Here is a 27,881-nt window from a genome sequence, read left to right as displayed (position 1 = left end):
AATAGAGTAGTAAATCAAAGGCAGTTGAGGCATGGCGAGTCTTTTGCAGGTTCAGTGATGCCAAACACAGAAAAGCTTTTTTTTTAAATCAATGATTTCCTATTTTGTTTTAGTATATATTTATCCGTGAACGGAAAGCAAACATACATTATTTTCTCCTAAGTACCTCTGACATTGACTGGAATAATCAGGACATGTCAGAACACCAAGATCTGGCTCACAGTTCATTACGCTTAATGTCTCATTTTTTGCAGTTGTATTTAATTTGCAACTGTCAGAAATGAATCACATTTGGGAGTCACATTAGGCAAAGAAAATGAGATGTTTAAGTGTTCTCTCTGTCTGTCCTTCAGTAAATGAAGCTCAAGAATGAGCAGACAGTGTTGATACGGCTGGCCGACATCCTTGGGTATCATCTTCCACTTAGCACAGGCCGCCGTCCTCAGGATACACCAGCGGATGCGGGTGACTGTTTGCTGAGGTGAAGCCCATCCGCTCTCTAATGGGTACCACAGGGATCAGTGTTATTGGATGATTCATCAGATCAATGGTGCAGGGCGGTCCTTGTCTAATGTTTCTGAGCCCAGCATGTGTGGTTTGTAGAAGTTTACGAAGCTAACATGGAGACACGCACCTGGCACTGTGGGTTACAGGCACCAAACACTATATATGATTTTATTGTTTTAACAAAGACAGAAGTGAATTTACAGCTTTGTTTCCAGATGGCATTACAAATGTTCCATTTCTGAAAGTAAATCACACAAGTGAGAGTGCATGATGTACTTTTATGAGTGAAATCTCACAAATAAAGTTTTATGAGAGGTGTGACTGGAAAGAATTGGGGATATTTCATCTTGAAAAGCCCTTTGGATGATACAGCAAAGGGCAAAGTCGGTTATTGTTGCTGTTGTTTATGGTGTTGTTTTATGAACAATGGTAAACCACTGAAGCAAGTGCAGGTTATCTTATGCTGTATTGGGTGTGGACTGCGCTACACTTTTAAACAAACAAGTAAACATATCAAATGCCAAAATCCAAGTCGATAAAGCAGTCAGTGTGAAATTAAATAACTTTAAAAGCATATTTTCTTTTAATTTGTTGCCTTTCCTGAAGGCTAATGGCTGTTCGAGCATGTTTTCAGCTTAGATATGTTGCCTGAAAAGTATTTCACAGCAAATGAAGAAGCGCACAACAGACTCTTAATATTAAAACAGTTCTTGCGATACAGTTTCTGAAGTTTAATTCATGTATTTTGGGTTGAGTAACTGCTTTGGTAATTGCATGATTTGATTTGTAATATTTTGTCTGCAGCAAAGCTCCCTTCATCTTCTGCCTCTCACGGCTGAACAATCCTTATTAAGACATAGCCTGGGTACCTTCATGAATAGATTTGGTTCATGGAATTCCTCACTCAGGAATTCACTGAAACCACAGTCATTTGCTGAGGGTCTCCATATGTCCTCGGGCAATTGCTAAAGCAGGATATCCAGAGGCTGAAACCACCACAGTCTGCTTCGAGATTGCTCCCAAAGTACATCTCTTCCTGGATATTGCTCATTACATTTGTCTATGATGACATCAAGGGTGAGCCGCGCCGTCAGAAGTTAGCTGGACGGATCATCATCGTCGTCATGGTAGCCATCAGATTTGGACCCTTCCAGTAGTACCACTTGATACCATTGTAACGAACCACATTGGATGACGCGGGGTAATATATGCCATTCAGGTTGGAGGGACCGCAGGCCTCAAACCACCATCCTGCAGGGGAAGAAGCGTGCCAGAGAGAGTTCAAGGAAAAAGTCAAAATTAATTGAATTCAAGCTCATGAAATGTAACACCCAAATGTACAGCTGTAAGTCAGCAGTAACTTTATATTGGTGCAGAGGGGAAATGAAATGCACTTCGGGACATTTACAAGGAGGAGGATAGAAATGTTTAACAAGATGGGTTATAAGGAAAGACAGATTGGGATGGGGGGTGGGGGGAGATGAGCGCACCTCCAGATGCGAGCTGTGCACACTTGCAGGTGCAGCGGTCATTGTCTCTGTCCTTGGTGCTGAACTGGCTGCCAGTGTGGGTGAGGCTGCTGGTTTTTCCAGCTGTGCCACTGAAGCCCTCAGCATGAAGGCTTGGTAGAAAAAAAGAGAGAGAGAGAGAGAGAGAGAAAAGCTCAGCCGCAGGCACTTTCATTCATTATTTAAAGCTGCGTTGGGCAACGTGTTGGCAGCTGCAAATGGCAATGAGTGGATACTGCCTGAAAACTGTTTGAAGCTCACAGTTTCTAAAATCATCTAATGTTATCTTGGTAAACTGAACACAACACAAGCATGTTTACGAAACCAGCCGGCCTGTGATTGCTTAATATCACAGGATGGCAAAGGGATGAGTTCGGTAGGGGCATGTATGCTGCTTTTTGCTGTTCACTTTTAATTTTTCAGTCTTTGTTTGATTTGTCAGCGCCCGTGGGCATATTTGGCTTTTAGAATTTAATTTTCACAAACCAAGCAAATAACAGCATCTCAAATGGGTATAATCCAATGCTCCTCTTCTCTGTAGCTCCATCTTGTCATTTACAAGCTGCATTGAGGGGTGTACTTTTGGATTAAAGTCTACATCTATTATAGAATTAAATTCATATAACCCTGCATGCATTTTCCCACTAATATAATAAAGAGGAAAAAAGCAACAGATATAAAGCTATATACGCTTTTAAACCACTGCAGGATACCATAGCCTTTTCAGTATTTGCACAATACAAGGTACTCCCTCACCCAGGTTCCCATTGTTGCTAAACATCAATAAAAAAAACTAAGCTAAAGAACTTGTCATTATTTTTCCTCCACGCTGTGCTTTGTGAAACAACCCAGTCTGAAAGAAATCTCTGCCCAAGTTAAATTGATTCGCTGAATTATTTTTGTACAGCGACCCAGCACAGTGTGTGTGTGGTGTGTTTCCGCATTTATTTGTCCATCCATGTGTGTGTCGGCACTGGTTTGAAGCGAGTGGACGAGGGGGTCAGTCCTGCTGTCTGGCCTCTCCTCTGTCCTGTCATTCTGTCTAGTTAGTGCCGTGCTCTCCCCTGAGTTATGTGACCCCCGGGGCACGTCGCCTGTGATGACTAAATGAAGAATCCTCCTCTTGAATTTGTAAGTTCACAGACCAGCACAAGCGCATCATGAGGGGGAGAGGCAGAGGGGGGAGTCTGAAATGACAGCGCCAGGGACGGGAATAATGATGGAATAGCAAAGACAGAGTGGAATAACACATGAGGGGGATGTTTTGTTAGACGAGTTAACTTTTCTTTTCATGATGGAGTGGTGATGTGGAGCAAATTAGAGACAAATTAGACCAAATTGTAACCACAGGTTACAGGATATCCTACTGGAATAGAGCGGCCTAAGGAGGATTTTGGGAGCTCTTCTAGCTTCCCAAAACATTTGCATCTGCCATGAGTTCCAGATGTAAAAACTTAGCTGTTCCACCAACACCGCAAACCACAGGTTAACCTTTTTCAAGGTGACTGTCTTTTTATATTGTTATTTTATGCTTTAACGACAAAGATACTGTTACATTAAAGGAATGTCCACTACCCTCTTTACTATAAGAACAGCTATTCTTGGCTACCTCAAAGGGGAAGGCGGTTTGTCATGTCGATGATTAATGTATGAATCTTGTTACTGAGTTTTAGGTGAAGTCCTTCATGCTACTCGAGGGATCGCACTGGATGCAGCTGAGGAAAAGAATTGCTCTGGCTGACTTGCTGCACAGCACCATACATCCGGCTTGGGGGTTTTAATATAAACACACAGAAGAAGCCAGCATCTTCAGTGTGCTAGCGATGCTGGTACATATTGAACTGGTTACACCGAATAGGATCTCAGATGTAGCAAGCAGCAGAGGTGATTATATTCATTCAGGTGCTTCGCCTCACACAGTGTAGCCTACAGCAAAACTGTGAAACATTCCGTTTTATCACGCTAATTATGTGGAAGAAATTCAGGCAAATGCAATTTGCTGCACTATTAGGGATCTTGGAAGCATCCACCCACATGCAATTATGATTTGTCATCTCACAGAGCATCAGTCTCCATAAACTTCGACCAAACAAGGGTGAATTCCGGTGAACTTATTTGAAATCCAACCTGAACTATTTTGGTTTATCTGTTATTTCTGTCTGTTTGAGGGGAAACATGGCTTCAGCACACCCACGCATAATCTTGTTAGTGATTGCAGGGTTACCAGGGAGCTTTGTTTGAGTTGTCAGTTCCTGGCAGGGGCAGGTATTGCCGAGCATTCTTGCTATATTCCAGTGGATGTGGCTCCCCTTGGGGAATTTCTGGGGCAGCAGTAGCCGTGGTGATGTGAAAAGAAAAATGGTGGCAGATGAAAGTGGCTGCGCGCCCTCCACCTAGCTCATCATTTTGAATGGCACTTAAAAATGGTCCAAGTGGTGCCTTAACTTAAGCACTTGAGGAAAAGAAAGCTTAGAAAATGAGAAAATGGAGAGGAATTTGAACCGCTGATAACAGTTTTCTAATCTGTGAGCCATGCACCCGGAGGGAAGGCAACAACTGAAAGGATGTTACTGCATTGCAATTATGCCTTTCACAATAGAAAGCACTTAATAAAACACTTACATTGAATTTTGAAATAAAACGCCTTCATTATAATCTTATTCGTGTCATATTTCTGACAAAGTGAAAGAAAGAATTCAATTCTAGACCCGAGTGGATAATAAGCATTTTACTTTAGCATGCTGTCATATCACATGCTATCATTTACTAATTACTTTTGTTAACTGGATTATTTAATAATTTTGATCTCTCTGAGCCAAAATACATTTTCAGTCATAAGCTAAAGAATATTTCATGCTGCCAGTTTACCTGTAGCTGTTCTCCTCTCCGTCTATGTAGAAGCGATCATAATGTGAGAAGGCTTCATTCCCCTCTCTGTCTTTTAGCTGGACATGCAGACTGTATTCCTGGGAGCTGGTCAGCTTGTGGATGATGTCATTCCCCAGCCAGTGTTCCCCAGACGGCTCTCCGAAGCCCTGGATTACACACAAAGACAAGGAAACAATAGAACGAGAAAATATCCTAACAAGGGGGATGATTTTACCAGCGACCTGCCAAGTATTTTTCGAGTTAATATGAAAATGGACCTCAATTTAAGAAGTCACATTTATCATTCTGATGGACTATGACAGTCCACTGAGTTTAGGAAGTGAAACACTCCATTCCCAAAGCTAGAGGCTACTCAATAGAGACTTTAATTTGCTTTAGTATCCTACCAATTCTCCATCTGGACCCACAACACTTAAATAAAATAAAAGCTAAAATAACAGCTGGCTTTGGTAACTGATCCACTGTTTGTTTGTACTTTGGAATTGAACCTGAACATAAATTCTCATCAGCAGTCCTTATTTTTGACAATGGATGACAACAACGATCACTACACTGTACACAAACATAGGTAAGAATATATGTTAAGGGGGAAGTTTATGGGTATGCTACTTAAAGATACATGCAAGTGAAATATAATGAATACAAATGCTTCCATGCAGGGAATGGTTTGGCTAGTATGGTATGGAAAGATGAGAATCGGATGACTTGCCATCTGGAGTTTCCAGATCTTTACCAAAGTGTGGACCTACAAGCAAGATTAAGTAAGAGAGCAGATTTCCCTTCAGCCTAAAATTAAACATACATCATCACTACAACCTCTCTGTGCCCAACTGTCCATCATAAAATCATTGCATGCCAGACAGGACGTCACTCAGTGAATGATACCATATTTACTGACTGCATTTCATTTCCCAATGTTGTGCATTGTAGCAGTTGTGCAAAAGCCAACAAATAGTAATTCTAGATCTGGAGTTCACCGCTGAGCAGCAGCTGGATCTCTCAGAATGGGAAGTGCACATCCATTAAGCTCAGCATCTGCAAGAGAGACTGAGAGCTGTCACTTTGGATTGACATCTGATATCATCTGATGAGCGAGACATCGTCCTTCTCTCTCTGCTATAAAAGAGGATCCTATGAACATCTCAACAGCTGCCCTAAAGACCTCTGGGGAAGCCTGCTATTGTTAGCACTAAGACCAGAACATAGCCACTGGAGCATCATATCTCCCCAAAGAAACCTATTACTTTGTTAAAGCTGGAGAGAAATATCTCTTACAGTCAAAAGCAATAAGAGGCCTCCTGTGCGAGGACTCTGAGGTCTGTCTAGACAAGCAACTCAAATGTGAACATCAGACATGATTATCACCTCTGAGGCCACGACAGCTGGAAGTCAGAGTGCCCTCTGTGGAGCCCAGGAAGGAATCTAAAGAAAAGAAACACGCAAAGTACCAGGAACTGGTAGAGAAGTCCTAGGGCAGAGGCTGGAAGTCCCTCTGTGAACCCACAGAGGTGCACTGTAGAAGCTTTAAATCAAAGTTATCAACTTAGGAAGAAGGCTGTTCAGTTCACAGCTGAAGACACAGAGAACAGCACCAGGTGGCTTTGAATTAAGAGGGCAGATTCATGGGTGGCTGCTGTTGAGATCTAAGTTGGAGTCTGATCGATCTATGGCTGTGTTGCCTGGGTGAGAATGTCTGATGCTGAAACACCCGATAACCCCACCACTGATGTTGTGTTCACACGTCAAGAAAGTGTATTTAATGCATATTTGTAGATTTAACTTTAATATGATGCTTTTACATGAAATAATGGAATGAATTCTTGTACTCCCATTAATTTGATGTAAATTATATACAGTAACTATTGTAATTTGACCTGGTTTCCTACATAAAAAAAGATAACTTCAAAGTTGACTAAAATATTCAGTGGCACAGTTAAGACTAGAGTGTGGGACTTTTACATTTAAATAAATGTCATCCTGAGTTCACATGATGCAAATTAAGACTGCCAGTTCGAGGGAAATCTGTATTTTGCAGTAACTTAAAGTTTGAAATTTGGTGTCTGTGGCGCACCAGTAGATATTAATTTTACATTACAAGCAATGATTGGTTTTAGGGTTGTGAAGAAGGGAGCAACTAATGACACAAAGACAGAGTAAGTTACAGGAGCTAAGAGTACTGAGGAGCCTAAGGCGAATCTTAGAAAGAGTTTAAGAAAAGTTTCTGATGCTCCAGATGTGTGTGTGTGTATACACACACACATATATATATATATATATATATATATATATATATATATATATATATATATATATATATATATATATATATATATATATATATATATATATATTTTTTTTTTTTTTTTTTTTTTTTTAATGTCTTCTTTTATTGGAGAAATGCATTTTTTTCTCTTAATGCATTACAGAGCTATGAAGTTGTCAAGCATATGGGATTTACATGAATAACTTTAATCAATTTGAACTGTGTATTATTTAGGGAAAATGGTATCAGATTGGGGCTCTGTATCAGCAGATACTAATAATAAATTGTTCATATCAGACAAAAAAATTGTGGCAAAAAAAATATACACTAAGGAAATTACCACACTTGAGGAAATGTAGTTATTTTAGTTTGCATGCATTTGCATAAAATTTGACTTGAAAATGTATCAGAGCGTGGCAATAAATAATTAATTTATAGAAACTATTGTAAACTGATAAATTACATTCGCATGTAAAATATCCATTATAAGGTTAACAGCCCACTCTATTTCAGTTATGTCTTTAAACAAGATTTTTTTTTTCTGGAAATATTCAGTCTTTCATTAGTTATTTTCAATTAAAACGTTTTTTTTCTAACGGGTTTTCACATTATTAAATAAACAAAACTGATGTGTAAAACCACTTAAGATGCTTTGCAAAAAACATTTGCCCTAGATAGTTTTTTTTTTTTTTTTTAAGTTTAATCTTCCATTTTGATATGTGTATGCTGTTGGAGTGTAGCAGACCACTATGGGGTTTTACGGATCTTGTAAGCATTCATAACTTCTAAGACATAACCTGCAAATACATGCTGAGTGAATTGAATATGTATACTGGAATTGGAAACTCATATGTCATCTTCTAAAATGGTGACCCTATAAGAACCAGCAGTAGTATTTTTGAATCATTTATTGTCTTGTTTTTCTTGCTCTGTTTGGCCTTACTGCCTGTCCTTGTGTCGTTATTTTTGCCTTCTGGGCATTCTAGGTTGTATTTTATATCTGTCAAAGCACTTTTAATAAGTTTGTATTAGTATTAATTTTATTTCCACATCAATTTAGACTTTTTTGTTCAAATGCAATTGTGATTTTCCATTTATTTTTATGCATTATTTTGCTCCCATGCTGATTAATGCAAATCAGCAAATGCAGAGAGCAAATGATTCGAGATTCATGTCTAAATGAGGAGCGATTTGTATCTGCAAGGTGTTTCCTTGCATAGAGGAATTCCTGGCACTCACCAAACAAGCTTTAGCCAGCGCCTAAGGAAAATTGCCAGCACCAAAAAAAGAATAAAAAAACAAATAGAAATGTAAAAAACATATATGTTATAAATGAGGATTTCATTTCCTCAAGCACAATAGACCATATCTGTCTATCAAATAGTCAAGAATTAAAGAAAAATGTTTAGATATCAGTCAAATCAGTTGAAACAGATTCGCTGCCTTTACTGTACACAAGTCAATCATGCTAACTGTGGTGCATAGTTGGTCCCCAAAGACTGATTCTGAGCCAGGAATAACCTTGATCTGTATTTATGTAATCTAAGTTACAAATTAGAAGCACAGATACGAATCATTCAGCATTTTCTTGGGGATTGTGTCATAAAAGCTTACAAGAGTGGTTCACCCAATAGTATTACTTTCCCAAGTAAAAACTCAGATAATATGTAGGCATGTAGCCAAGTGTATGATTAAACTATCATTTACTGAAGACGTTTAAACTAAAAATCTGATCAATGCAACAATTGTTGGCTTGACATTATGGAATATGAGAGACAGTGGCCAGATTAATCAAAGAATGCATTGTCAGTTAATAATCATATAAACAAGAAGACATTACTCTCCTTTTCAGTGCAGAATGGTTAATAATCCAAATCTAAATCTGCAGGTATTAAATTCATTATCCATTTTAACCAAAGGACACATTTCCTCCTTGTGAAACTCTGAGTCACTTAGTCCAGCTGCCAGACTCTCCACTCGTTATTGGTCTTAAGTGAGAGCAAATATATATTAAAGTCCATAGAGCATTTCTCATCTGACCATCAGGCCTGAGTGCAACATTTGATCAACTCTGACCACAATCTCTGAGAATATGGAGTGTGGACCAGGGCACTGAAGCATTTTAGTACATACGTTATCTGTCATCTACAGGGCCCCTGTGCTCCCACGCCCCAGCCGGAGCCAAATATTTATCATCCACTTGTAAAAATATTGTCCTTGAAAGAGTTTTTGAAGCTCTTTTTTTTTTTTTTTTTTGGTCTCACTCTTTCTCCCTCTGTTTGCAGTCACAGTCCTCTCTGCAGTTTATTTCCAGTCCTCGCTGTAGCAATTGATTTGCTGGTGTGGGTGAGAGACAAATTGCTACTCGGTTCAATCAAAAATCCGAATCAGCCTCGTTCATTTGTTCTCTGTGTAATTTGACAGTCAAAAAAGCAGAGCTGTTGTTTTCTCTCTCTCTCTCTCTCTCTCTCTCTCTCTCTCTCTCTTTCTGTTTTTCTATTGTGCAATTGTTATTATTGTTTTCTTTTGAGAAAACTTTAGGATGAGATTGAAAAAAAAAAGCATTATTTAAATTCCAGAACTATATAAAATTCAGTTCAATTCAATTTTATTTATATAGCGCCAATTACAGTCAAATTGTCTCAAGACGCTTTACAGAACCCATATGCCTGACCCCCAGAGCAAGCCAAAAGGCGACAGTGGCAAGGAAAAAGACAAAGGTGTTGAACTGGCCAAAGCGCTGGAGCAACTTCACAGTCTCTAGTGCATGACTGTATTGCATCCAGTTTGTTTTTGTGGGGATTACATTGGGAAATGTTGTTCCTTTCATCAGCATGCACACATCCCTGTGCAGGAAAGCTGCTGGGATCTTGAGGCTGGATACAAACAGTTAGTGCTCTGTGAGGCACTGGAGTACATGACATGCGTGTGTTTGTGCATGACTGTGTGTGTGGATGTGTGGGAGTATGACAGGGAGAGGGAGCGAGAGCAGGTGCAATAACATGGGGGGTGGTAGAGAACACGAGGGCGGCCAAACGCAACAATCGCAGGTCACCTGAGATCACAGGCTAGCCTGTCTCCCACGCCTCTCCTTGCCAAAGCGCCCGTGGATAATTATTGAAACCTCCTGTCCGGTGCTGCAGTACTGATCCGTACGACCTATGCTGATTGTGGTGCAAAGCAGAACCCACCGTTTTGTAGTCCCTCCACCCACGATGGAAGTCCACAGAGCCGTTTCTCCGATGCTGCAGCACCGTCCAACCCCCACCTCTGGTCGTCATGTCACAGAACACCTGCAAGTAAATGCATATACAAGAAGATTTTATTCCGTATCAGAACCTGTTCACGCGTTGAATGCTTGGTTGGATTTTATAATATTTTCTCATCTTAAATATAAAACCTTTAAGCAACAGGAGTTGATTGACATATTATTACTTTGTGCCACATGCATGTGCCTCAATAATTTTGCTTTATTCAGAAGAGAATAGAACCTGATTTGAAGCCACCTTGTGAATGTGAAGCCAGTATGTTTCTCCACCAGAGAACAATCTAGCTCTTTCGCAGCTAAATGTTCCACTGTGTTAACAGGGCTGTTGCTAACTGTTGTTGGGCAGGCAGCACAGAGAGGATACACTTTTTCACTGAACACATCAGTCCTCTGTGCCTGGAAATGAGGTTGTCAGAAGGCAGTGGAACTAAACTGTAAAACCAAAGCAATCAGCTGAAAGAGACTAAAATACTCTGTAGTTCTGAGGAGAACTGAAGAGACATTGAAACCAGACTGTATGTATGAGTAAACAGGGATTAGTTTCAAAACCTTTCACCTTCCAGAACCAGAGCGGTGTACAAGAGGAAAATGGAGAATAAAGTGGCAAGAAATGACACTAAGAAATAAAACACGTTGCAGTCCTCCTGTTATTTGAAGGATGCCTTGAAAGCCTCAGAAACATGGGGAGAACCCTACATTTCAGGGTGTCACGCAATGATATGACCCAGGTGGGAAGGAAAAACTAACATCTGAGCATGTTCTCTTATCCCTTTAGTGGGGGTTGAGGAGGAGGCTTCTGAGGTTTTGGTTACACGGACTGTTTTCTTTCTTACTTGGCTGCACATTTCACCATGTGTGGATTTGTTTGGGAGAACAAATAGGAAGGAATTGTACTAATTCACCTAGTGACAGATTTTGAAATCTAGACTTGTTGAGGGACTTATTTTAGATATTCAAGGTGTTTAAGTGGACATATTCCAGCCTCCTTTAGGTACGGTGATTCAATAAGTGTGTATGTTTGTCCCGTGGGTGGTAAGATTAGATGCTGTATGTTAGTGAGATCCTTCTTAATTCAACAGATGTATTCAGCATACCTCAAGGCTAAGCAGTTGGCCTTTGTCAGTTTCCTTTGACACTATTTTTGAATCTCTATCCAATGTTGTCACCTCAGATTTGTCACTGACACAACCTTTACAACCTGGAACATGGATAATTACTGATGAAACAAAATAGATTTTCCTGGCCGGTTGCTTTAATATTATCGCCCAAACAGAGTCGTGCTGCATAGATGCCGATATGCTGTCAGAATCCAAAGGACTCTCTTTCCACATCTCAACTGGCTATTTTCCGATAGAAATGAAATGAGAGTTTTCAGCACTTTCCCAGAATAGAAAAGCTAAATCAAGGTCAAAAGGCATTCAGTTCTTTCACCCCGAAAAACAGAGCAGACTGGCAATATGCTGCGATTATCCTCTGGCACATTACGCCAATGTTCTGGCCTTAAATGCATCACACTGAATACAAAAGCAGCCGCTTGAAGTAGAATTCTCAGTTAAAGCCGATTCCCAAACGTGGTCGTTACTTTGATTTAGACCAGATTCATATTTAATACTCCAAATTCACTTGTTGGTCAAGAAGGAGGCATTGTAGGGCCAAATCCATTACAAATAAATGCAAACAATTTAAGTATTATTACGATTTTGAAAAACAGACAATGCCACAGCTGCTGTTTTCAAGGGACTATCTGGGGATAAAATAAATTACACAATGTGTGTTTACAGGAAACCACTAATGTGTTTAACTTTATAAGCCCTGTGCTTATGTAGCTCTAGAAAGTATGCATACCAGAGTTGTGAAAGACATATCCTGATCCTGACTATGAATTATTTGGAGTGTAATCATCATCATTATTCATAACCTTGGTGATTTCAAGTTACACAAATGGACAGATGGAAAGATAACTGTCTCATATAGCCAGTATTCTGCATCATGTGCACACGTGTGTGCCTTTTGTCTGAGGTCCAACCGAGACAGGCGGCTCTCTGCTTTGAAAATAGGGCAATTTGTATCTGCCCCACTTTTATACAGCCACCCAGCTCGCCAGCCACATTGGATTTAGATGGCATAGATTGAAAGCAGCAATGATTTGGGGAGCACTAACTTGTATCAGTGGAAATGTACATTGGCCCCAGTTGGCAGGAAACACATGGCATCGCTGCCTAACACCTGGCCGCCGTGCCCACAGGAAATGAAGAGGAAGAACACGGGGAAAACAGAGGCAGTCAGAAAATGTGCCAACAGCAAACTAGACTGAAAGTAATGAATAACAAACAACAACAAAAAAAAATTGTTTCACTGTGCGCTTTCTTTTTTTTCTCCCTGCTAAGCTCTGAGTGTGAAGGTCCTAGCCAGGAAGGCCAGATGTGATTCAAAGAAAGGATAGCCTGCTGGTGGCTGCCATGGTTGAGCTGGCAAGGGCCAGCTACTTCAGATCAGTGGAGGTACCTCCCAGGCTTCTCCGACTCTGCATTCAGCAGCACACACTCACTCACCATGAAGCCTGCAGGGCACAATGCTCCTGTTGTTTATTATTTTAGCTCTCCGTAACACAGCACGGCACCACCATCAACCTCTATACGAAAGCCCCAGCAAATTAGCATGACATCAGACTAGTTTGTCTTCCCAGTATTTATAGTGGTACAGAAAATAATGATAAGCCTGCTGACTTTCATTATGCAGTGTATGTGTGAGATTTTACACAGGCTGGGAAAAGCCTGTAAAGTTAATACAAGTGAAAATGACTGTACAGTTAAATACTGTGAGACAAATGGACAAAAAAATGTTTAATGTCATAGTCAGTTAGGTGATATTTGCAAGAAAAGGCCAGTGGCCTTTAAAGCCTTACTACCTTGACAGTCTGCGTGGAGTTGTGCAGGCGTATGCTGTATATTCCGCTCTGCTTCGCTCCAGATCGCAGGATCTCCGCACAGTCTCTGAAACTAAGTGGCTCCTCCTTGGGCATATTGGAGATTTCTGCAGAAACATGTAAGCATGTGTTTACAGATGGCAACCTTACGGGTTTTGCACACAAATCCCAAACCCATATGTGAGTTCTCTTGCAGTGTTAAGCTCTGGTTTAAGCGTGTGGTGTCCGCAGGGTAAACATGTACGTAGTGTGTTTGTGATTTGAATTACAAGCTGCTCTGGGTTATGTGTTTTTGTAGAACACCTTTATGTTAATATACTGGTGTTTCTTCTTAGTGTCCCTCTCTTATGTAATCTTTTGTTTAAAATAAATGATGTTTACAGTACAATTTCCTGATTGAAACTCACTCAGCCTTACCATTGCAGTGATTAACCATGGAAAGCAGCTGCTGCACTGTGTCTGTGAGCACAGCCTGCTGTCTCTGCAGCAGAGTGCTGTTGAGCGTCGAGCTGCCCAGTTCACCCTGAAGCTGACTGACCAGTCGACTTTGCCTCTCCAGAACCTCTTGAAGCTGTTGCTTTTCACCCTGCAAACTCTGAAGCTCCTTCCCATACCGAGCCTCCAGCGCTAAGAGCCTCTGTTCCAAAAAACTGTGAAAGAAAAAAAAGAAGCTAAGATTCATTTTCTCTTCTTTACACTGCACTGGACTGGAAAAGGAAAAAAAAAAACCCGAAGGCATGATACTGTATCACTATAAGGAGGAGAATATTTAAAAAACTGGCCACAGGTGCAGAATCCATCCATTCAGCATTTACCTTTCACAGTGGAGATTGCACAAACTTGCTCATTTACATGAGGATGACTAATAGACATCGGCGCAACAGTCTCACTGGGCTAACATCGTATAAACACCTGTACCACAGCAGCGCTCACAGATGGCCCTGCATGCCAAGCTGCTCGATCACAGCCACGAGGCAACAACTTGACAGGGTGTGTGTGTGCGCGTGTGTGTCTTTGTGTCTGCACAAGTGGCACACCCCCACCTCCAAATGAAGATCATAAATTCCTGCAGCTTGATCTTTATGGCTTTGACTAACGACTCTGCAGCAGTTATTTATTGAAACAATCCAGCCACCCAGACTGAACAAGCTACTTCTGAGCTTGATGCACAAGCAGCCACAACACTCAAAGATGGATCCCCAATCTTACGCTGTTGGCAGCGGTTGAGCATGTGGCCTGGAGAGAGAGAGTGGGATCGATCCAAATCATTTCTTAGATCACTTCCATTTCATATTAGCTTCGTGGGGGAAACACTCAATGAAAGTGAAAAAAGAGAAACTAACATAATGTTTTGCGTTGTGCGTATTTTACTTTAAGGGACAGGCAAAGTGCAGTGCATGGCATCAAACCAGCTCAGTCATGATTGAACAGCTAGGGGAGTTGAGAGAACAAATATGGCATTTTTTATCACATTGCATCTAGGGCCAATTAATTGCCATGCTTACGATATTGTGCTATTTATTATTATTGCAATTATTCAGTATACTTCTATTAGTCTGCTCTCTTTCTTTCTCTTGGTGCACTTCCTGGAAATAGTATTTTACATGTAATGCCTATGAAAACAAATATGTCTCTCTGCCCTTTCTAGCTAGGCAGCAGTTCAAAAACTGGCTCCATGCCCTAAAGGCTCAGCAGCCACCGACAACCCTAATTTCCCTCTTATTCCACAGTCGCCTGGCTGCAAACTTGCTGTTGCATTCCTAATATCTTGCATCCCGTCATTGGGTTTACCCTCGTCAAGATGTATTCATTTATTTACATGTCAGAGTCACGTCAACGACTTGAAGGACGAGGGCTAAAAGGGCAAAGCGGAGCCAAGCACAGCCAGATGTGTAGCAGGTGTTGCTGCCGGGGCACCGTGTCCTCCCTCGGTCTACACTTGCTACAAATGGATGGAATGATAAACAACCAGATGCAAAGATAGCCAACACTGGCTCCCTTTCACACCGGGCAGAGCCCAGTCCTTAACCCGTCCCTGGCCCTTACTTGACCCTCTGTTCCTAGAGAGAAGAATGGGAAACCCCTCCTAACACGCACTGCCCATTCACTGGCAAACACACACACGCTCATACAATACGCATTATATAGTCATTAAGTACCCTGTTTGTTGGAAGTGTTCAACATATTCTTTTGCAGTTTCATGCATGTACATATACACACTATGTTACACTTTGGAGGACCTTTATGTTCTGCCACCCAGTGTGAAGTGGCTTTTTCCTGAGAAAGCATTCTGTGGTGCAAAAGCAGGAGATGCATTTTATGTTTCCCACAGTGGTCACACCAGCTCATTTCATTAGTCAATAAAAGCAAAAAGCAAAGCAGGCAAATAAAATAGCACAGTTTTACTAACAAAAACAGCATTATAGAAGGCACAGATTTAGACAAAGAAGAGATTCCCGAGAAGTGAAGAGTAAAAGCAACCACAGCAGTGACTACAGAACCCAATTATACGTTCTCCAAATCTGACCATGTAAATCATCTTTACCGTAACTTGCTGTACTAGCATTTAAATTAACATAATAGATCCAAAAATAATGATACAGCACTCAAGAAAAGTCTTTCAGTGCTCAAAAATGTTCTTGACTGAATAGTTTTCCAAAGGGTGTGTGTGCTCACCTGTTTTTATCACTGAGGCGTGAGATCTCCTGAGTCTGCAGGAGAATATGTTTCTCCAGCCGGTTGGTGAAGAGCGAGTACTCCAGCAGCTGGATCTCCAGGCGACTTGTCTGGTTTAACACCTACAGATTGATGAAAAGAAAAAAAAAAGAATAACTCTCTCAGTGTTGCATGGTATAAGGAAAAAGGTAAAGGATTGATGAGAGTGATGTGAGAGGATAAAATAAAAGGAGGCGCCCGCAAGAGGAATTCATAGAAAGGACCCTTGGGGATAAACAGTGTCGCAAAACACATCACAAAGCTGATAATTTGAATTCTTTGATCTTATAATCAAAATTTGAGCGAGAATGATCTCATACACACCTGTGACATGTTTTTGAAGCTGCACATGAAACACAAAGCTTGAACAAAGGCGCTCGGATATTTGTACAGGTTCGCCATTTTCATATCGACTTTGATAAGAGAAAAAGTAAGCACGAGGACCAAAACAGCTCAATCTGTAATAACAAACTCTGTGGCATGATTGAAGACACATCTGTGTTGTGCTACTGAGCTTCATGTTTTAATTGGCTTGTCGTCAGACGCCAAGCTCGGCTCATTGTTTCAATCAGAGCCTGCAGAACCGAATACCAGGTGTTTGAAAGCGTTTACCGCCACCTTTGGGCATGGCTTCTCAACAGGAAACATCTGATTTGCGTTTAATTAGCTATTCACCAAGTATTTTGCAAGCGATATCATTTGTTTTTGCATTGGTGTGACACCGCAGTTGTTCATTTGGATTGGCTGTGCACAAGTTACCCCAGGTGTGCTCGGATACTTCCTGTTCGGCTCACCTGTGTCTCGACGTCTGTCAGTTTGCGAGTCTGCTCTGCAGATTGGCTGAGCAGGTTGGTTCCCATCTCCAGCATGGCAGCTGTCTGAGTGTGCACCGCCGTTCTCTTTATTTCCTCCATCCCAGAGCGCACATTCTCCTGGATGAAGTTCTCCAGCTGGAGGGAGAACAAGCAGGGAGTTTTTGTCCAGCATGTCAGATTTCCTACCTCTGTTGTGGTGATAATCATATTTTAGCAGCCTGTGTCCCTATACGTTGGCTGACAGCTTCATGCAGTGTGAAAGAGGCAACGTTCAAGTGATCTGTCTTCTTCGCCTCAATCTTCTCAGCCACTGTGATGAAGTCGTGGAATTTAGCTTCCCCTAGGCACTTTCAGTGTCCCGCCACCAATCTATCCACCCATCTGCAGGTCTACCTCAGGCAAACAGTGACCCCGTACATTAATAAAATGGTGAAATATATAGGCATTTCAGTGGGTGTTCAGAGAGAGCAGTGAAAGTATATACCGCGAGTTTGACATCATGATATTCATGTGCAGGACTTCAGGGATCGTCGCCCGCACACTGTAATCAATCACAGACCCAGAAAAAGAAGCACGGGCAAAAACCCATCATATCAGGAGTAAAAATAGGATGGCATCCATCTTGCTTCAATAAATAGATTCTCTTATTAATGTGGTCTGTTTGAGCAAACGGCATCTGGAAGTCAAATTCCACTTTTCCTGCTGTAAACGGGAGAATTTAGTTTGACGTTTAATGGGCAATGGTCTGCGCCTTTTGCGATAAAGCAAAACAGAATATTGAACCGGAGAACATTAATATTTATGCCTTTTCTGAAGAGACTTTACTCATTAAACCACACAACTGGAAAATGAAGTCTCTCAGGAGAAAGCACTCAAAATTATCCAGCTAATGAGAGGCTATCCGCAAAAATCGAAGAGAATTCATATCAGACGACAGTTGTTGGTTTTGTTATTGTCTTCGACAAAAGTAAACATTTCAGAGAGAAATGGGGTTATGATAATACATTGCCACAGAAGAGGCAGGGTGTCTTTTTCTATTTTTTTATGAAGTCTAAAAAAAAAAAATTCATCCAAGTGGGCTAATAGAGATGAATCTGCAATTAAATTGTTTGCCTCCCAGTAATCTTTTTCTTTGTCTCTCAGATCCTCTTGAACTTTCTCCCCGACCGCCTCTTTTAAAGTGTCCCGATTCTTCCTGCTTGCTCCACAAATCCATCTCTCATATTTTGCTACTTTTGGACGAACTGAGACTGCAGAAAAAAAAAATCCTTCCATAACGAAGGTTATGAAGAGATTACTAAGCGGATTAAAGCCAACTCCAAAGGAAGAACCAAAGATCCCTGCATCATAATCAGCCTTACGCATTCAAGCTGCTATCAGCCGCATGTCCGAAGTCTTCGTATTACAGCCTTTGTGCTGGAGCTCAATCCAGAGGCCTTGATATACTCCATCTCCCCCTGCCAATTGCATTAATTGTAGCTTTGTCACATGCTGCAGTATGCAGCCAGATAAATCACTTTTGGGATGTAACATAATTCTGTTTTATTGTGTCTAAGAGGGACTGAGGAGGGATCAGTGCTGAGAAATCATAGGAGTTTTATCACTTGATATCTTAATTATTGAGCCAATAGACACATTTGTTCTCAGTTACAATTACAGAGGACAGGGCAAACATATCTGCTGGGTGTTCTGGCAAATGATAATGATGGACGGAGGCACATCAGGATGCGTATGATTACGATTCAAATAGTAAAGTGATGGATGTGCCACTGCAACACTGTGGAAATCCAGAAAATGTATTCTTGACCTTAAGGGCTTCAAAGAAACATGCAGTATTTTTTCTGTTGCTGCTGTTTGCTTCATGCTGTTTAACGACAAGAGTAGCTCTGGTTCTATTTGTATTTCTGTGTCTACCCCAGTACAATGAATGAAAGTGAAATTGTGTGTGTGCTCCCCTCCGCACAGTAAAATGTAAAGAAAAAAAATCAAGGACAGAATCTCTTTCCAGAGATGATTACTCTCAATAGATCTCACTGTGGACTACTTTCAGTGGAACTACTTCCACTGAAGAGTGTGTCCATGCTTGACACTCTGTTCGGAGGGATACAACCGTGACATATTTTCTTTTATTTTCTTTTTATCATCTAGAGTTGTCACTGTCGATTCGTCTGAACTGAAATATCTTAAAACAAGTGGAGGATTTATCATGACATTTTCATGGTCCTTTAGGACACTCAAAAGTGTGTTATATTTTATCAAAAGTAGGGATATCTGATGAAGTATCTTAGCATCTACTTAACGGAATAGCATCATATTTTGTACTATTTAATTTTTTTTTTATTATTTATATTATTTTGAGGATTTATCTTGATAAAGATATCACTTTTCCTCTAGTGGCTCTATGAGATTACTCTTTGTAGTGTTGACTCAGGACATATTACTGGATCAATTGCTTTTATATTTAATGTGGGCATTCATGTGGCCTTCAGGAGGAACAGTAATACCCTCAGTCATCCATTTTCTTTTCATAGGGTTCCACCATCAAATCAAAATTTCACTTTGTCTAATGCTTTGGTTTATGACCACACTAATGCCATACCCATTACTCTTAGATGGACTTTGTGTTTAGAGCAATTTTGCCATTGTCAGCATACTTAGATGCAAAACTATGATAATGAACAGAGTAAACTTTATACCTTCTGAACATCAGTGTGTTAAGATGTGGACACTGCATTAACAGTTTAGCTCAGAACACTACCTAAGTACAGACGTAAAGAGAAGCTTGTATAGACACGGGTTTTTAGGCTTGTTTCAATGTCATTTTTTATTGCTGTAATCACGGCAAAGAAAATTCGGTTCAAATCTTTTGTACTACAAAAAAACTGTGACAAAATAAAATCAAAACTATCTACAAAGCTAGTTGCCATTATAGGTATTAAAGTAAGAAAATATGCTTTGCTGTAATTTTGATAAGTGCTTGAAGATGTTTTGAAATCAAAGCCCGTCGTTTAGATGGAGGAATGAGTGAATGTTTGGGAAAGAAAATGAGTTGTATGGTTGACTTTGACTTTAGTATTGGTTTAATGAAATCTCGCAGAACCCAAAAAAATCAGGTCACCAAGGGTAGCCAAGCTACCTTGATCTCTGTGCAATATTTCTGCATTAGCATAATCCGCACTGCCTCTTAAAAGTACTAAGAAAAGCACGCTCACATCCCTTTCGTCCGCCCCTCAGGGCCACAGAAGGCGAAGGGGACTAGATGGGGGGTGATGTTGGGGGTTAGCCCAAAAGAAAACAAACAGTATTTTCTTCGTGGAAACACCAAAGAAGGAATTTGGAGCATTAATACAGTCCTGTTGCACTGGTCCACTTGAGGATTCCTCTGAGGAACATGGTGGATTAGTGTGTGCGCTCCTAATTCTAGATGTGTGGGTGTGTGTTTTCTCTTTCAAGGGGGTTCGAGGGGAAAGCTCACAGAGAGGGTTGTACTGTCCCCGGGGAGCTTTGAGTGAGATCGTACAAAGTTTCACAGAAACACCGACACACACACACACACACACACACACACACACACATGCCTGGAGCTCTTCCACAAGCATATCACCAAGTTCTCTCCAACCGTATGCAGATAGGCCTAATGAGCTCCACAAGGCGCTGAAAGGGGCTTTGCCATCTGGGGTCAAGGGCCAGGTTCCCCTAGCGCATATCTAAAAGAGGCTCTCTGGGGTCACGCTGTGTTTATGTGGAAATACCACCTACAGTGCGATCATTTATGCATCACTTCGGCCTGGTGGGGGTTACTTGTTGAAAGGTTGGATCTTTGTGTTCATTCCAGACGCTTTGTGGAGGAAGCTGGCAAGAGAGCAAGGTATGTGTCAGCGGAGCTTTTTCTCTAGATGTGGGGGGGATTTCAAACAGGGGGTGGGGGATTTAAGCACGTCTCATCTCTAATGGAGAAAGTGAAGGTGAGAGGCTACACACTGCACAGAAAAAGAAGAGGGCAGTGTGTGATGATTTGTATTCTACAATTTAGCTTTCAAGAGTGTATACATGAATAGCATACATGAGGAAAAGAGTGTGCACTCTCTCACTGTTTCTTTCTCTCCATCTCTCAAACGCCCGAATACACGCATAGCATGGCCTCATGGGATGCTTCCCATGGAAGCAAGGCCTCTTGTTCATACACTGAGCGAGCATCAGATAGAGTGCACACAGGGGAGACAAGTGTGTGTTTTCATATGTGACTTTCTGACTACGTGTCAGGTGAGCGTGAGCAGGATAGACAATGATTCTGAGATGTTATGGTCGATAAGACACATTCATCATCCCAGAGGTGCAGAACGGTGCAGATAGAAATGACGGAGATGGATAAAGAAGAGCTGTCAGCAGGGAAGGGAAGGAGAGAACCCAAAAAAGAGAAGAATTTGTGCTGAAAGTGTGTGAGTGTGTGTGTGAAAGAGAGTGTGAAGTGACAGGAGCACAGGAAGAGCTTTGGCATTCATAATACCCCATTTTCCAATCCTGAAATATAATCAGCGTGTTTGCTCTCAGTCGGCCAATCTAAACACTCGACACAAACGCTTATAATCAGCCCGAGGATTAGTGTATAGCATAAATATTCTGTGAGCGAAGCAGACAAGAATAGAGAGACGGGTGGAGAGGGTTGACGTGTCAGTCAGTCTGTCCTAGACAATGGCCCAACACTAATTCTGTGCCCAGATGACCTTAGCAATAGAAACGCCATTGTGAAGCCACTTTTAATCGCATCTTTTCATTTTAGTCACTCATAATCCAGCCTAAATGCAACTACAAAGGCTGAACTGTCCAGTGAAGAGACATGCTGAAATGTGCCTCTCGCAGATAAACTTTATTTATTTTTTTTTTATTGAGCAAACAAGATTTTTTTTTTTTTAATGTAAACTGAGCATGAGTCAAGAGAGAAGTTTCTGTGTACTTGTTGCCTGTGGGGGGAAAAACACTGTTTTAGTAGGTTTAACTGTGTGAGACACATTTGGCATGACCTGATATTAGCAAACTTTTTTCATCTTGTGTTTCTCCTCTTGCATGCAACAGGGAGTTCTGACATCCCAGTGGTCTTACGCACAGACGTACACTCATACACCAGGCTTTGACATGGAGCCAGAAATGCATACAGTAAGCATCAACGGAAATTCCAGCTAAGCATTGAACTTATCAATAATGAAGGCTTGTCAACAGATGTTATTGGGTAGTATACTCCGCAGACATCCCGTCTTTGTTTTGCAGCATTTTGTTTGAAGCTCTGCAGGCAAACGTGTGATGTGAAAAAGGACAAGATAAAGAGAGTGTGACAGGAGGAAGAGGCCGGTTTCATCAGCAGTTCAGAGACCTTACCTTCTGCAGCCACTGAGTGTTATTCTCCATGGCATTCTCCAGACTCTCCAGCTTCCTTTCCTGCCAGGCAGACCTCTCCTTCGGGGCCTTGCTTTGCTTGGATTGGCTCGTATCACCCTCAGGTGGGGAGTCCCTCTGGAGGGTATTGGTGACCTGGAAATCCTTTAAGGGATGGCAGTGCTCCACCTCAGGGAGGATGAAGGTGTAGCTGCAGGGGCCGTGCTGCACACGGTGCTGTTGGCGCTCAGAGCCGGTCGCGGTGGCCAGCAGGTAGGCCAGGTAGGCAAGGGTCAGGGCCGGCAGACGGCCCATGTCAGGGGAAAAAGAGGGAAAGGGGAGGGAGGGAGGAGAGGGGAAGACGGAGGCTTGCACCACCTGGCTGAACTGACAAGTGGATCAGGGGAAATTCACCTTTCGTCCTCTGGATCTTTTTCTGCCCCTTTGCTTAAACGTCCCTCAAGACTTCCTCCTGGCTTCTCAGTCCAACTCCTGCAGATCCAGTTTCTGTTTTATCACTTCCACTTCCCCTCTTTTGGCTGGTCTTCCTCTTTGGTGCTGCATCCAGAAGTCTTCTTCTGCCCAGTTCGTGCTCCCGCTGTTGTTCGTCAGGGCGGATAGAAAACACGCACACAGGAAAAAGGGGATTGTTTCCTATTGTAACTCCAACACTCTAACGCATGCAGCTCAGCCCAGGAAGCCAACAGCAGACTTCCCTCCCACCATCTATCTCTCTCTTCTGAAAAGTTGCTTTCCTCACTGTCGTCTTTTCAAGCTGTTGGAGTCCATGCGTTGGTCTGGAGGAGAGGGGAAAGCAGGGGTGGAGTGGAGAGTGGCCTGCTTCAGGATGTTGGCTGAAGCGGTAAAGCTCTTAAAGTACAGAGAGAGAGAGAGAGAGAGAGAGAGAGAGAGAGAGAGTGGCGTGTCTCTCTACAAACACACACACACACACACACACACACACACACACACCTCCTTAGCACATAATCGCTCAACCACCCTTCCCTCTTTTACTTTCTCCCTCCCTGTTTTGGTACTTCTGTTTGCCGTGTTTTGAAGGGGAAGCTGCATGAACACACTCAGCTCACCGCAAGAGCAAAACCAGGAACTTTCTTAGTCAACTTTTACTGACATTCTCTTTCATTTTGATTCCCCACTTTCTGTCCCTGTGTTGTCTCAAATTTAAATTGTCCTTACTGGAATGACCAGCGTTAAGTACACCATGGCCAAAGTGTACAATACAAGGTTTACAGTGAAACTATGCTAATCATTCAGTGTGTCAAATTCTTGGTATTTGATCTGTGTTTTGATAAAGAATTAGGTTCCAAAATAAAAAATCTATAATAATTCCCTGTCTTTAAATACTGCAGTGCACAGAGTGTTTTGCTTTGTGTTGCTGTTCTCTCCTGTTGGCCAGGTGTGTCTTGGTTTTTGCCACTTTGTACGGATTTGGTCAATATATTTGGGTAAAATCTACTAAAACGATGCTGCAGCTAGAGTGCATATGTTTCCATTTTTTGAAAGAAGATAAAAGCTTTGGATATATTTGTGTCCTGGGTGTCTTTAATAATCCAGTAGTGCTTTTGACTTGTATCTGTGGACTGCGGTGCATCAGGGTGCAATAGATCATAGAAAACTCACGATTCTGCCAAGACTGTCAATGTCAACTGCTTTTAACATAAGCCTGAACACACACAACTGCTGTGTATCCTTACACTGCAACTCTGCACCAAGATTTAGGGAATCACCCCTCACTGAGACAAAGTTATGTTCGTCAGCACCATGTGTTTGGCTGTCTGTTGGTCTGTAAGCAGGATTGTACAGAAATTATCAAGCCAAATCAATTAAACTTGGTAGAAAGGTGAATCATGGCCAGTTAAATTTTCATACAGATCTGGGTCACTTTCTTTGAACACCCTCTCCAGGAGAAATCAAGTTGTTTTTTTTTTGTTTGTTTGTTTGTTTTACCTTGTTAATGTGTACATATAGTGTGTATTTTTTTTAATCCTGTAAGATATATCATGAGTGAGATAGGCTGTCTACACAGTGGCATTGTCATGGAAAAAATCTTCTAAATATGTAACTTTTACATACAAAGGTGTGATTTTAGGGGTTTAATCAATGACTGGACTTGCAAAATAGTTGCACATTAGGGCACTGGTCATATTGGTGGACTCTGGTCTGATATTTGGTCATCCAAGTGCCCTTATAATTACTTTAAAAAGTAACAGTGGTAGTAAACTGTATTAAACATTTCAATGGTTAAACTTCACAATTAATCTGCAGTTCGAACACATTTTGAAATGTGGGTAGGAATCCGTGCAGCTCACAGATCAACAATAGTCCATTACGCCACTAATGCAGTGCTGATGGAGAACGTCACACTGCAATGCCAAGTAATAAAAGTTTTTCAACAAATGTCTGATAGCAGCTGTTGGTAATCCTTTTCTGCAACACTCAGCATTTGTTTTGTGTTCCACTTCCAACACTGAAACTAACAAATGAGCTCGACAAGGTCCAACAATGTTGAAGATCTTCTCAGAAAGTGGATTTCTGTCATTTGTAATTGTTCTGATTCTGACCAAGTGTTACTTTTCTGTGATGTTATTTTAGTGTTGATGTAAAGCACCTGCTCCATGTGTTTGTCCTACATTATACAAAATGGCTCCAGTTTTAGTGACGTCAAATGACTGGACTGTCAAGACACAAAGCTACCACCCCCTAATGTACAGAGTGCTGAAATCATGAACTAAGAAACCACTAACAACATTACCCCTCCCAGTCCTTACAGATATTGTTCCACTTTAATTACCAGTCCTAATATTGCCCTTTGGAGAACAATAATAGAGGAGGTACTATCCCATTGTAATTACAATTTTGACCAAATCATTAACCAAGCTAAAACAAACACCAATGATTTCCTTTCAAAAAGAAATTTTAATTTCATCTCTACTTAACTGTCTTCCAGAGAGCTCTAAAGCAGAAAAATGTCACCAAAACATCATAGTTTAATATGTCGTCCAAAATGTCACTAAAACATCATAGTTTAGTATGTCGTCAAAAATGTCACCAAAATGTCATAGTTTAGTATGTCGTCCAAAATATGACAAAAACGTCATAAGAAGTCACCAAACTCTCTTTGTTTGCTCTCTTTGTTTTCCCTGTAGTGATCGTGGTGCTGTTCGCTGCCCTGAGGACGCAGAGGAAGAAGGAGCCTCTGATCATCTCCAAAGAGGATGTCAGAGACAATGTCGTCAGCTACAACGACGAGGGCGGTGGCGAGGAGGACACCCAGGCCTTCGATATCGGCACACTGCGAATCCTGGAGGCCATTGAGGAGCGCAGACAGTGGCGGGACATCGTGCCCGAGACCTTCTACCGTCCGGTCCGACAGCCAGTTCTGCCCCCGACCCGGGACAATAACGGGGACGTGAGGGACTTCATCAACCAGAGGCTCCAGGACAACGACAGCGACCCGACGGCGCCGCCTTACGACTCCCTCGCCACCTACGCCTACGAGGGCAACGGCTCGGTGGCGGAGTCCCTCAGCTCCCTGGAGTCGGTGACTACCGAGGGCGACCAGGACTACAACGACCTGAGCGAGTGGGGGCCGCGGTTTAAGAAACTGGTGGACATGTACGGGGGCGATGACAGCGACAGGGATTCCTAACGAGAGCCTCGGCACACAGACAAGGAAGTAATGTAGAAAACTTTCAGGCAGTTCTGGTGCATGTGCGGTGAGTTAAAGGACAGAGGAAAGAGCTTGGTTTCGTCCGAAGCGCTCCATCGCCGCCTTCGACCACCATTCATTGTCCCTCCGGTGACCAGACGTAGGCTTTGTGTGTCCAGTCCGTGTTAGTTGCATTTTTGCGAGGGCACGGTAAAAAGAGATGTTTTTTGTGTGTGTATATGGGGTGTACACGAGGCCCAAATATATCTATACTAATATTTTTTTGTTTTAGTTTCTTTTGGTTCGTTTTTTTCCAAAGCTGCCTGTGATGGACACGCTCTGCAAGCAGTTTTGTAAACCAACAGATATGCCTGTGTATTTTTCAGTGTTTCTGGGACAAAAACATGCTGCATATTGTGAGTTCTATCTTAGCTTGTGTATGTACGGTAACATGATACGATACACTGTACAGTTGTTTTGTTTTTCTAGGGATTTCTGTCTTATACTTTGATGTTTTTGTGATATTTTTGTCAACATACTATGACTTTTTTTGATACTTTTGTTGACATACTATAGTATGACTTTTTTGATGACATTTTTGATGACGTACTAAACTGTAACATTTCTGATGTTATTTTTAACAACATACTGTACGATGACGTTTTTGTGACTGTTATCATTGCTGTCATGTGTATAGTGTTGTTTTCTGTGATGTGTGCATGTCGAATATTCAAAAAAAGCTGCGCTGCACCACCGCCAGGATTGGATGACAGGAGGTCGGGTTGGCGCAGGATTGGTCGGGCTGCCGACGAAAACCAGGATGACGTCGCCTCTGGGTCAGAGAGGGTCAGATAAGCAGGCCATCCTCCGTGCCGTCCAGACCGGCACATATCCAGCACAATTTGTTTGTTGTATAGCAGAACAAGGTACTGTAGTGAGCTGCTACTTTTTGTTTTATTCATATTCACCTGTTTGAGTTAGAGAGGGAGGGAAGACTTTGTATTTAATTTTGTCCTTTTATTTTGATAGGTAAGTCGACCTCCTAAGGACTAGTGTGGTTTTGTTTATTATTTTTGGCGTAAAGCTCACCCCTAATTCATTTACACCTTACCTTTGACTTGTTTTTGTTAACCTCCACGTTTGCTTTTCAATACACATTTAATGTAAATAAATTCTTTGAGAAAACGCTGTGTGTGCTGCTTCAGACACATGTAGTCAGGCACTTCATGTTGCGTTCAGTAACCCCTAGGCTGGGCGTAACAGTGACATGTTTAATTACATACTTCACGATGATGTTTTTACATACTATACTGTGAATTTTTGTACATACTTTGACTTACTATGACTTTTTACGATGGCATGATATACAATGAGATATTTGTTTCCTGTGAAAATTGATTTTACAACATGTAAAGGACTTTGGTCAAAATTGATTGTTTAGCATGTGAAATGCAAATGTGAAATGCATTAAAAAAAACTTGATTTAATTGGTATTGATGTCATTTTTTTAGCAACACTACATGATGACATAAAATACCTTCCTATGTCGGTTTTTGACATGCCATATTATGATCATTTTACGAATATATTACACTTTGATATTTCTATAACATAAGTTAAGACAATTTTATGGCATGTTATGACGTTTTTCCACAGACAACTACAAACTATATCATGACATTTTATTATTATTTTTTTTTAGAAAATATGACATATCATACATGTTTTTTCACCATTTTTGACCACATACTGATATGGCGCGTTTTCACAACATGTTTGAAAAATGGCATTTTTTTTCGACATAGTATAGTAAGGCGTTTTTTTGGTGCCAAAATTCATGATGTTTTTTTTTTTTCACAGTAAACCTTTCTGGAGTGTTTTTCATGCCCTCCTGTACATTATTTCATCATATGGCGCGTTTTTACAACATGTTTGAAAAATGGCATTTTT

At 41.3% G+C, this 27,881-nt stretch overlaps 2 protein-coding genes across 2 annotated transcripts in view; one reads left to right on the top strand and one right to left on the bottom strand.

Moving 5' to 3' along the window:
* The window catches only part of LOC111572229 (cadherin-6-like), an 87,071-nt gene extending 59,659 nt beyond the window's left edge, over positions 1–27,412 (top strand). Inside the window, exon 3 of the mRNA XM_035950744.2 lies at positions 25,429–27,412. Coding sequence (XP_035806637.2) covers positions 25,429–25,931 — 503 coding nt within the window. The 3' untranslated portion in view covers positions 25,932–27,412. The remainder of the gene's footprint in view (positions 1–25,428) is intronic.
* angpt2b (angiopoietin 2b) lies at positions 636–23,159 on the bottom strand. Its single transcript, XM_023275788.3, has 9 exons — positions 22,265–23,159; positions 16,871–17,026; positions 16,038–16,159; positions 13,779–14,011; positions 13,344–13,468; positions 10,359–10,460; positions 4,884–5,050; positions 1,998–2,128; positions 636–1,758 (listed from the first exon to the last, which is right to left on the bottom strand). The coding sequence occupies exons 1-9, from the start codon at positions 22,574–22,576 to the stop codon at positions 1,598–1,600; spliced, it is 1,509 nt and encodes a 502-aa protein (XP_023131556.2). The 5' UTR covers positions 22,577–23,159; the 3' UTR covers positions 636–1,597.
* Positions 27,413–27,881: the final 469 nt, after the last annotated feature.

The sequence above is a fragment of the Amphiprion ocellaris genome, chromosome 15 (assembly GCF_022539595.1).
Source record: "Amphiprion ocellaris isolate individual 3 ecotype Okinawa chromosome 15, ASM2253959v1, whole genome shotgun sequence".
Classification (NCBI taxonomy): domain Eukaryota; kingdom Metazoa; phylum Chordata; class Actinopteri; family Pomacentridae; genus Amphiprion; species Amphiprion ocellaris.
The sequence above is the reverse complement of the archived record's forward strand: the minus strand, read 5'-3'. Positions and strand labels throughout refer to the sequence as shown.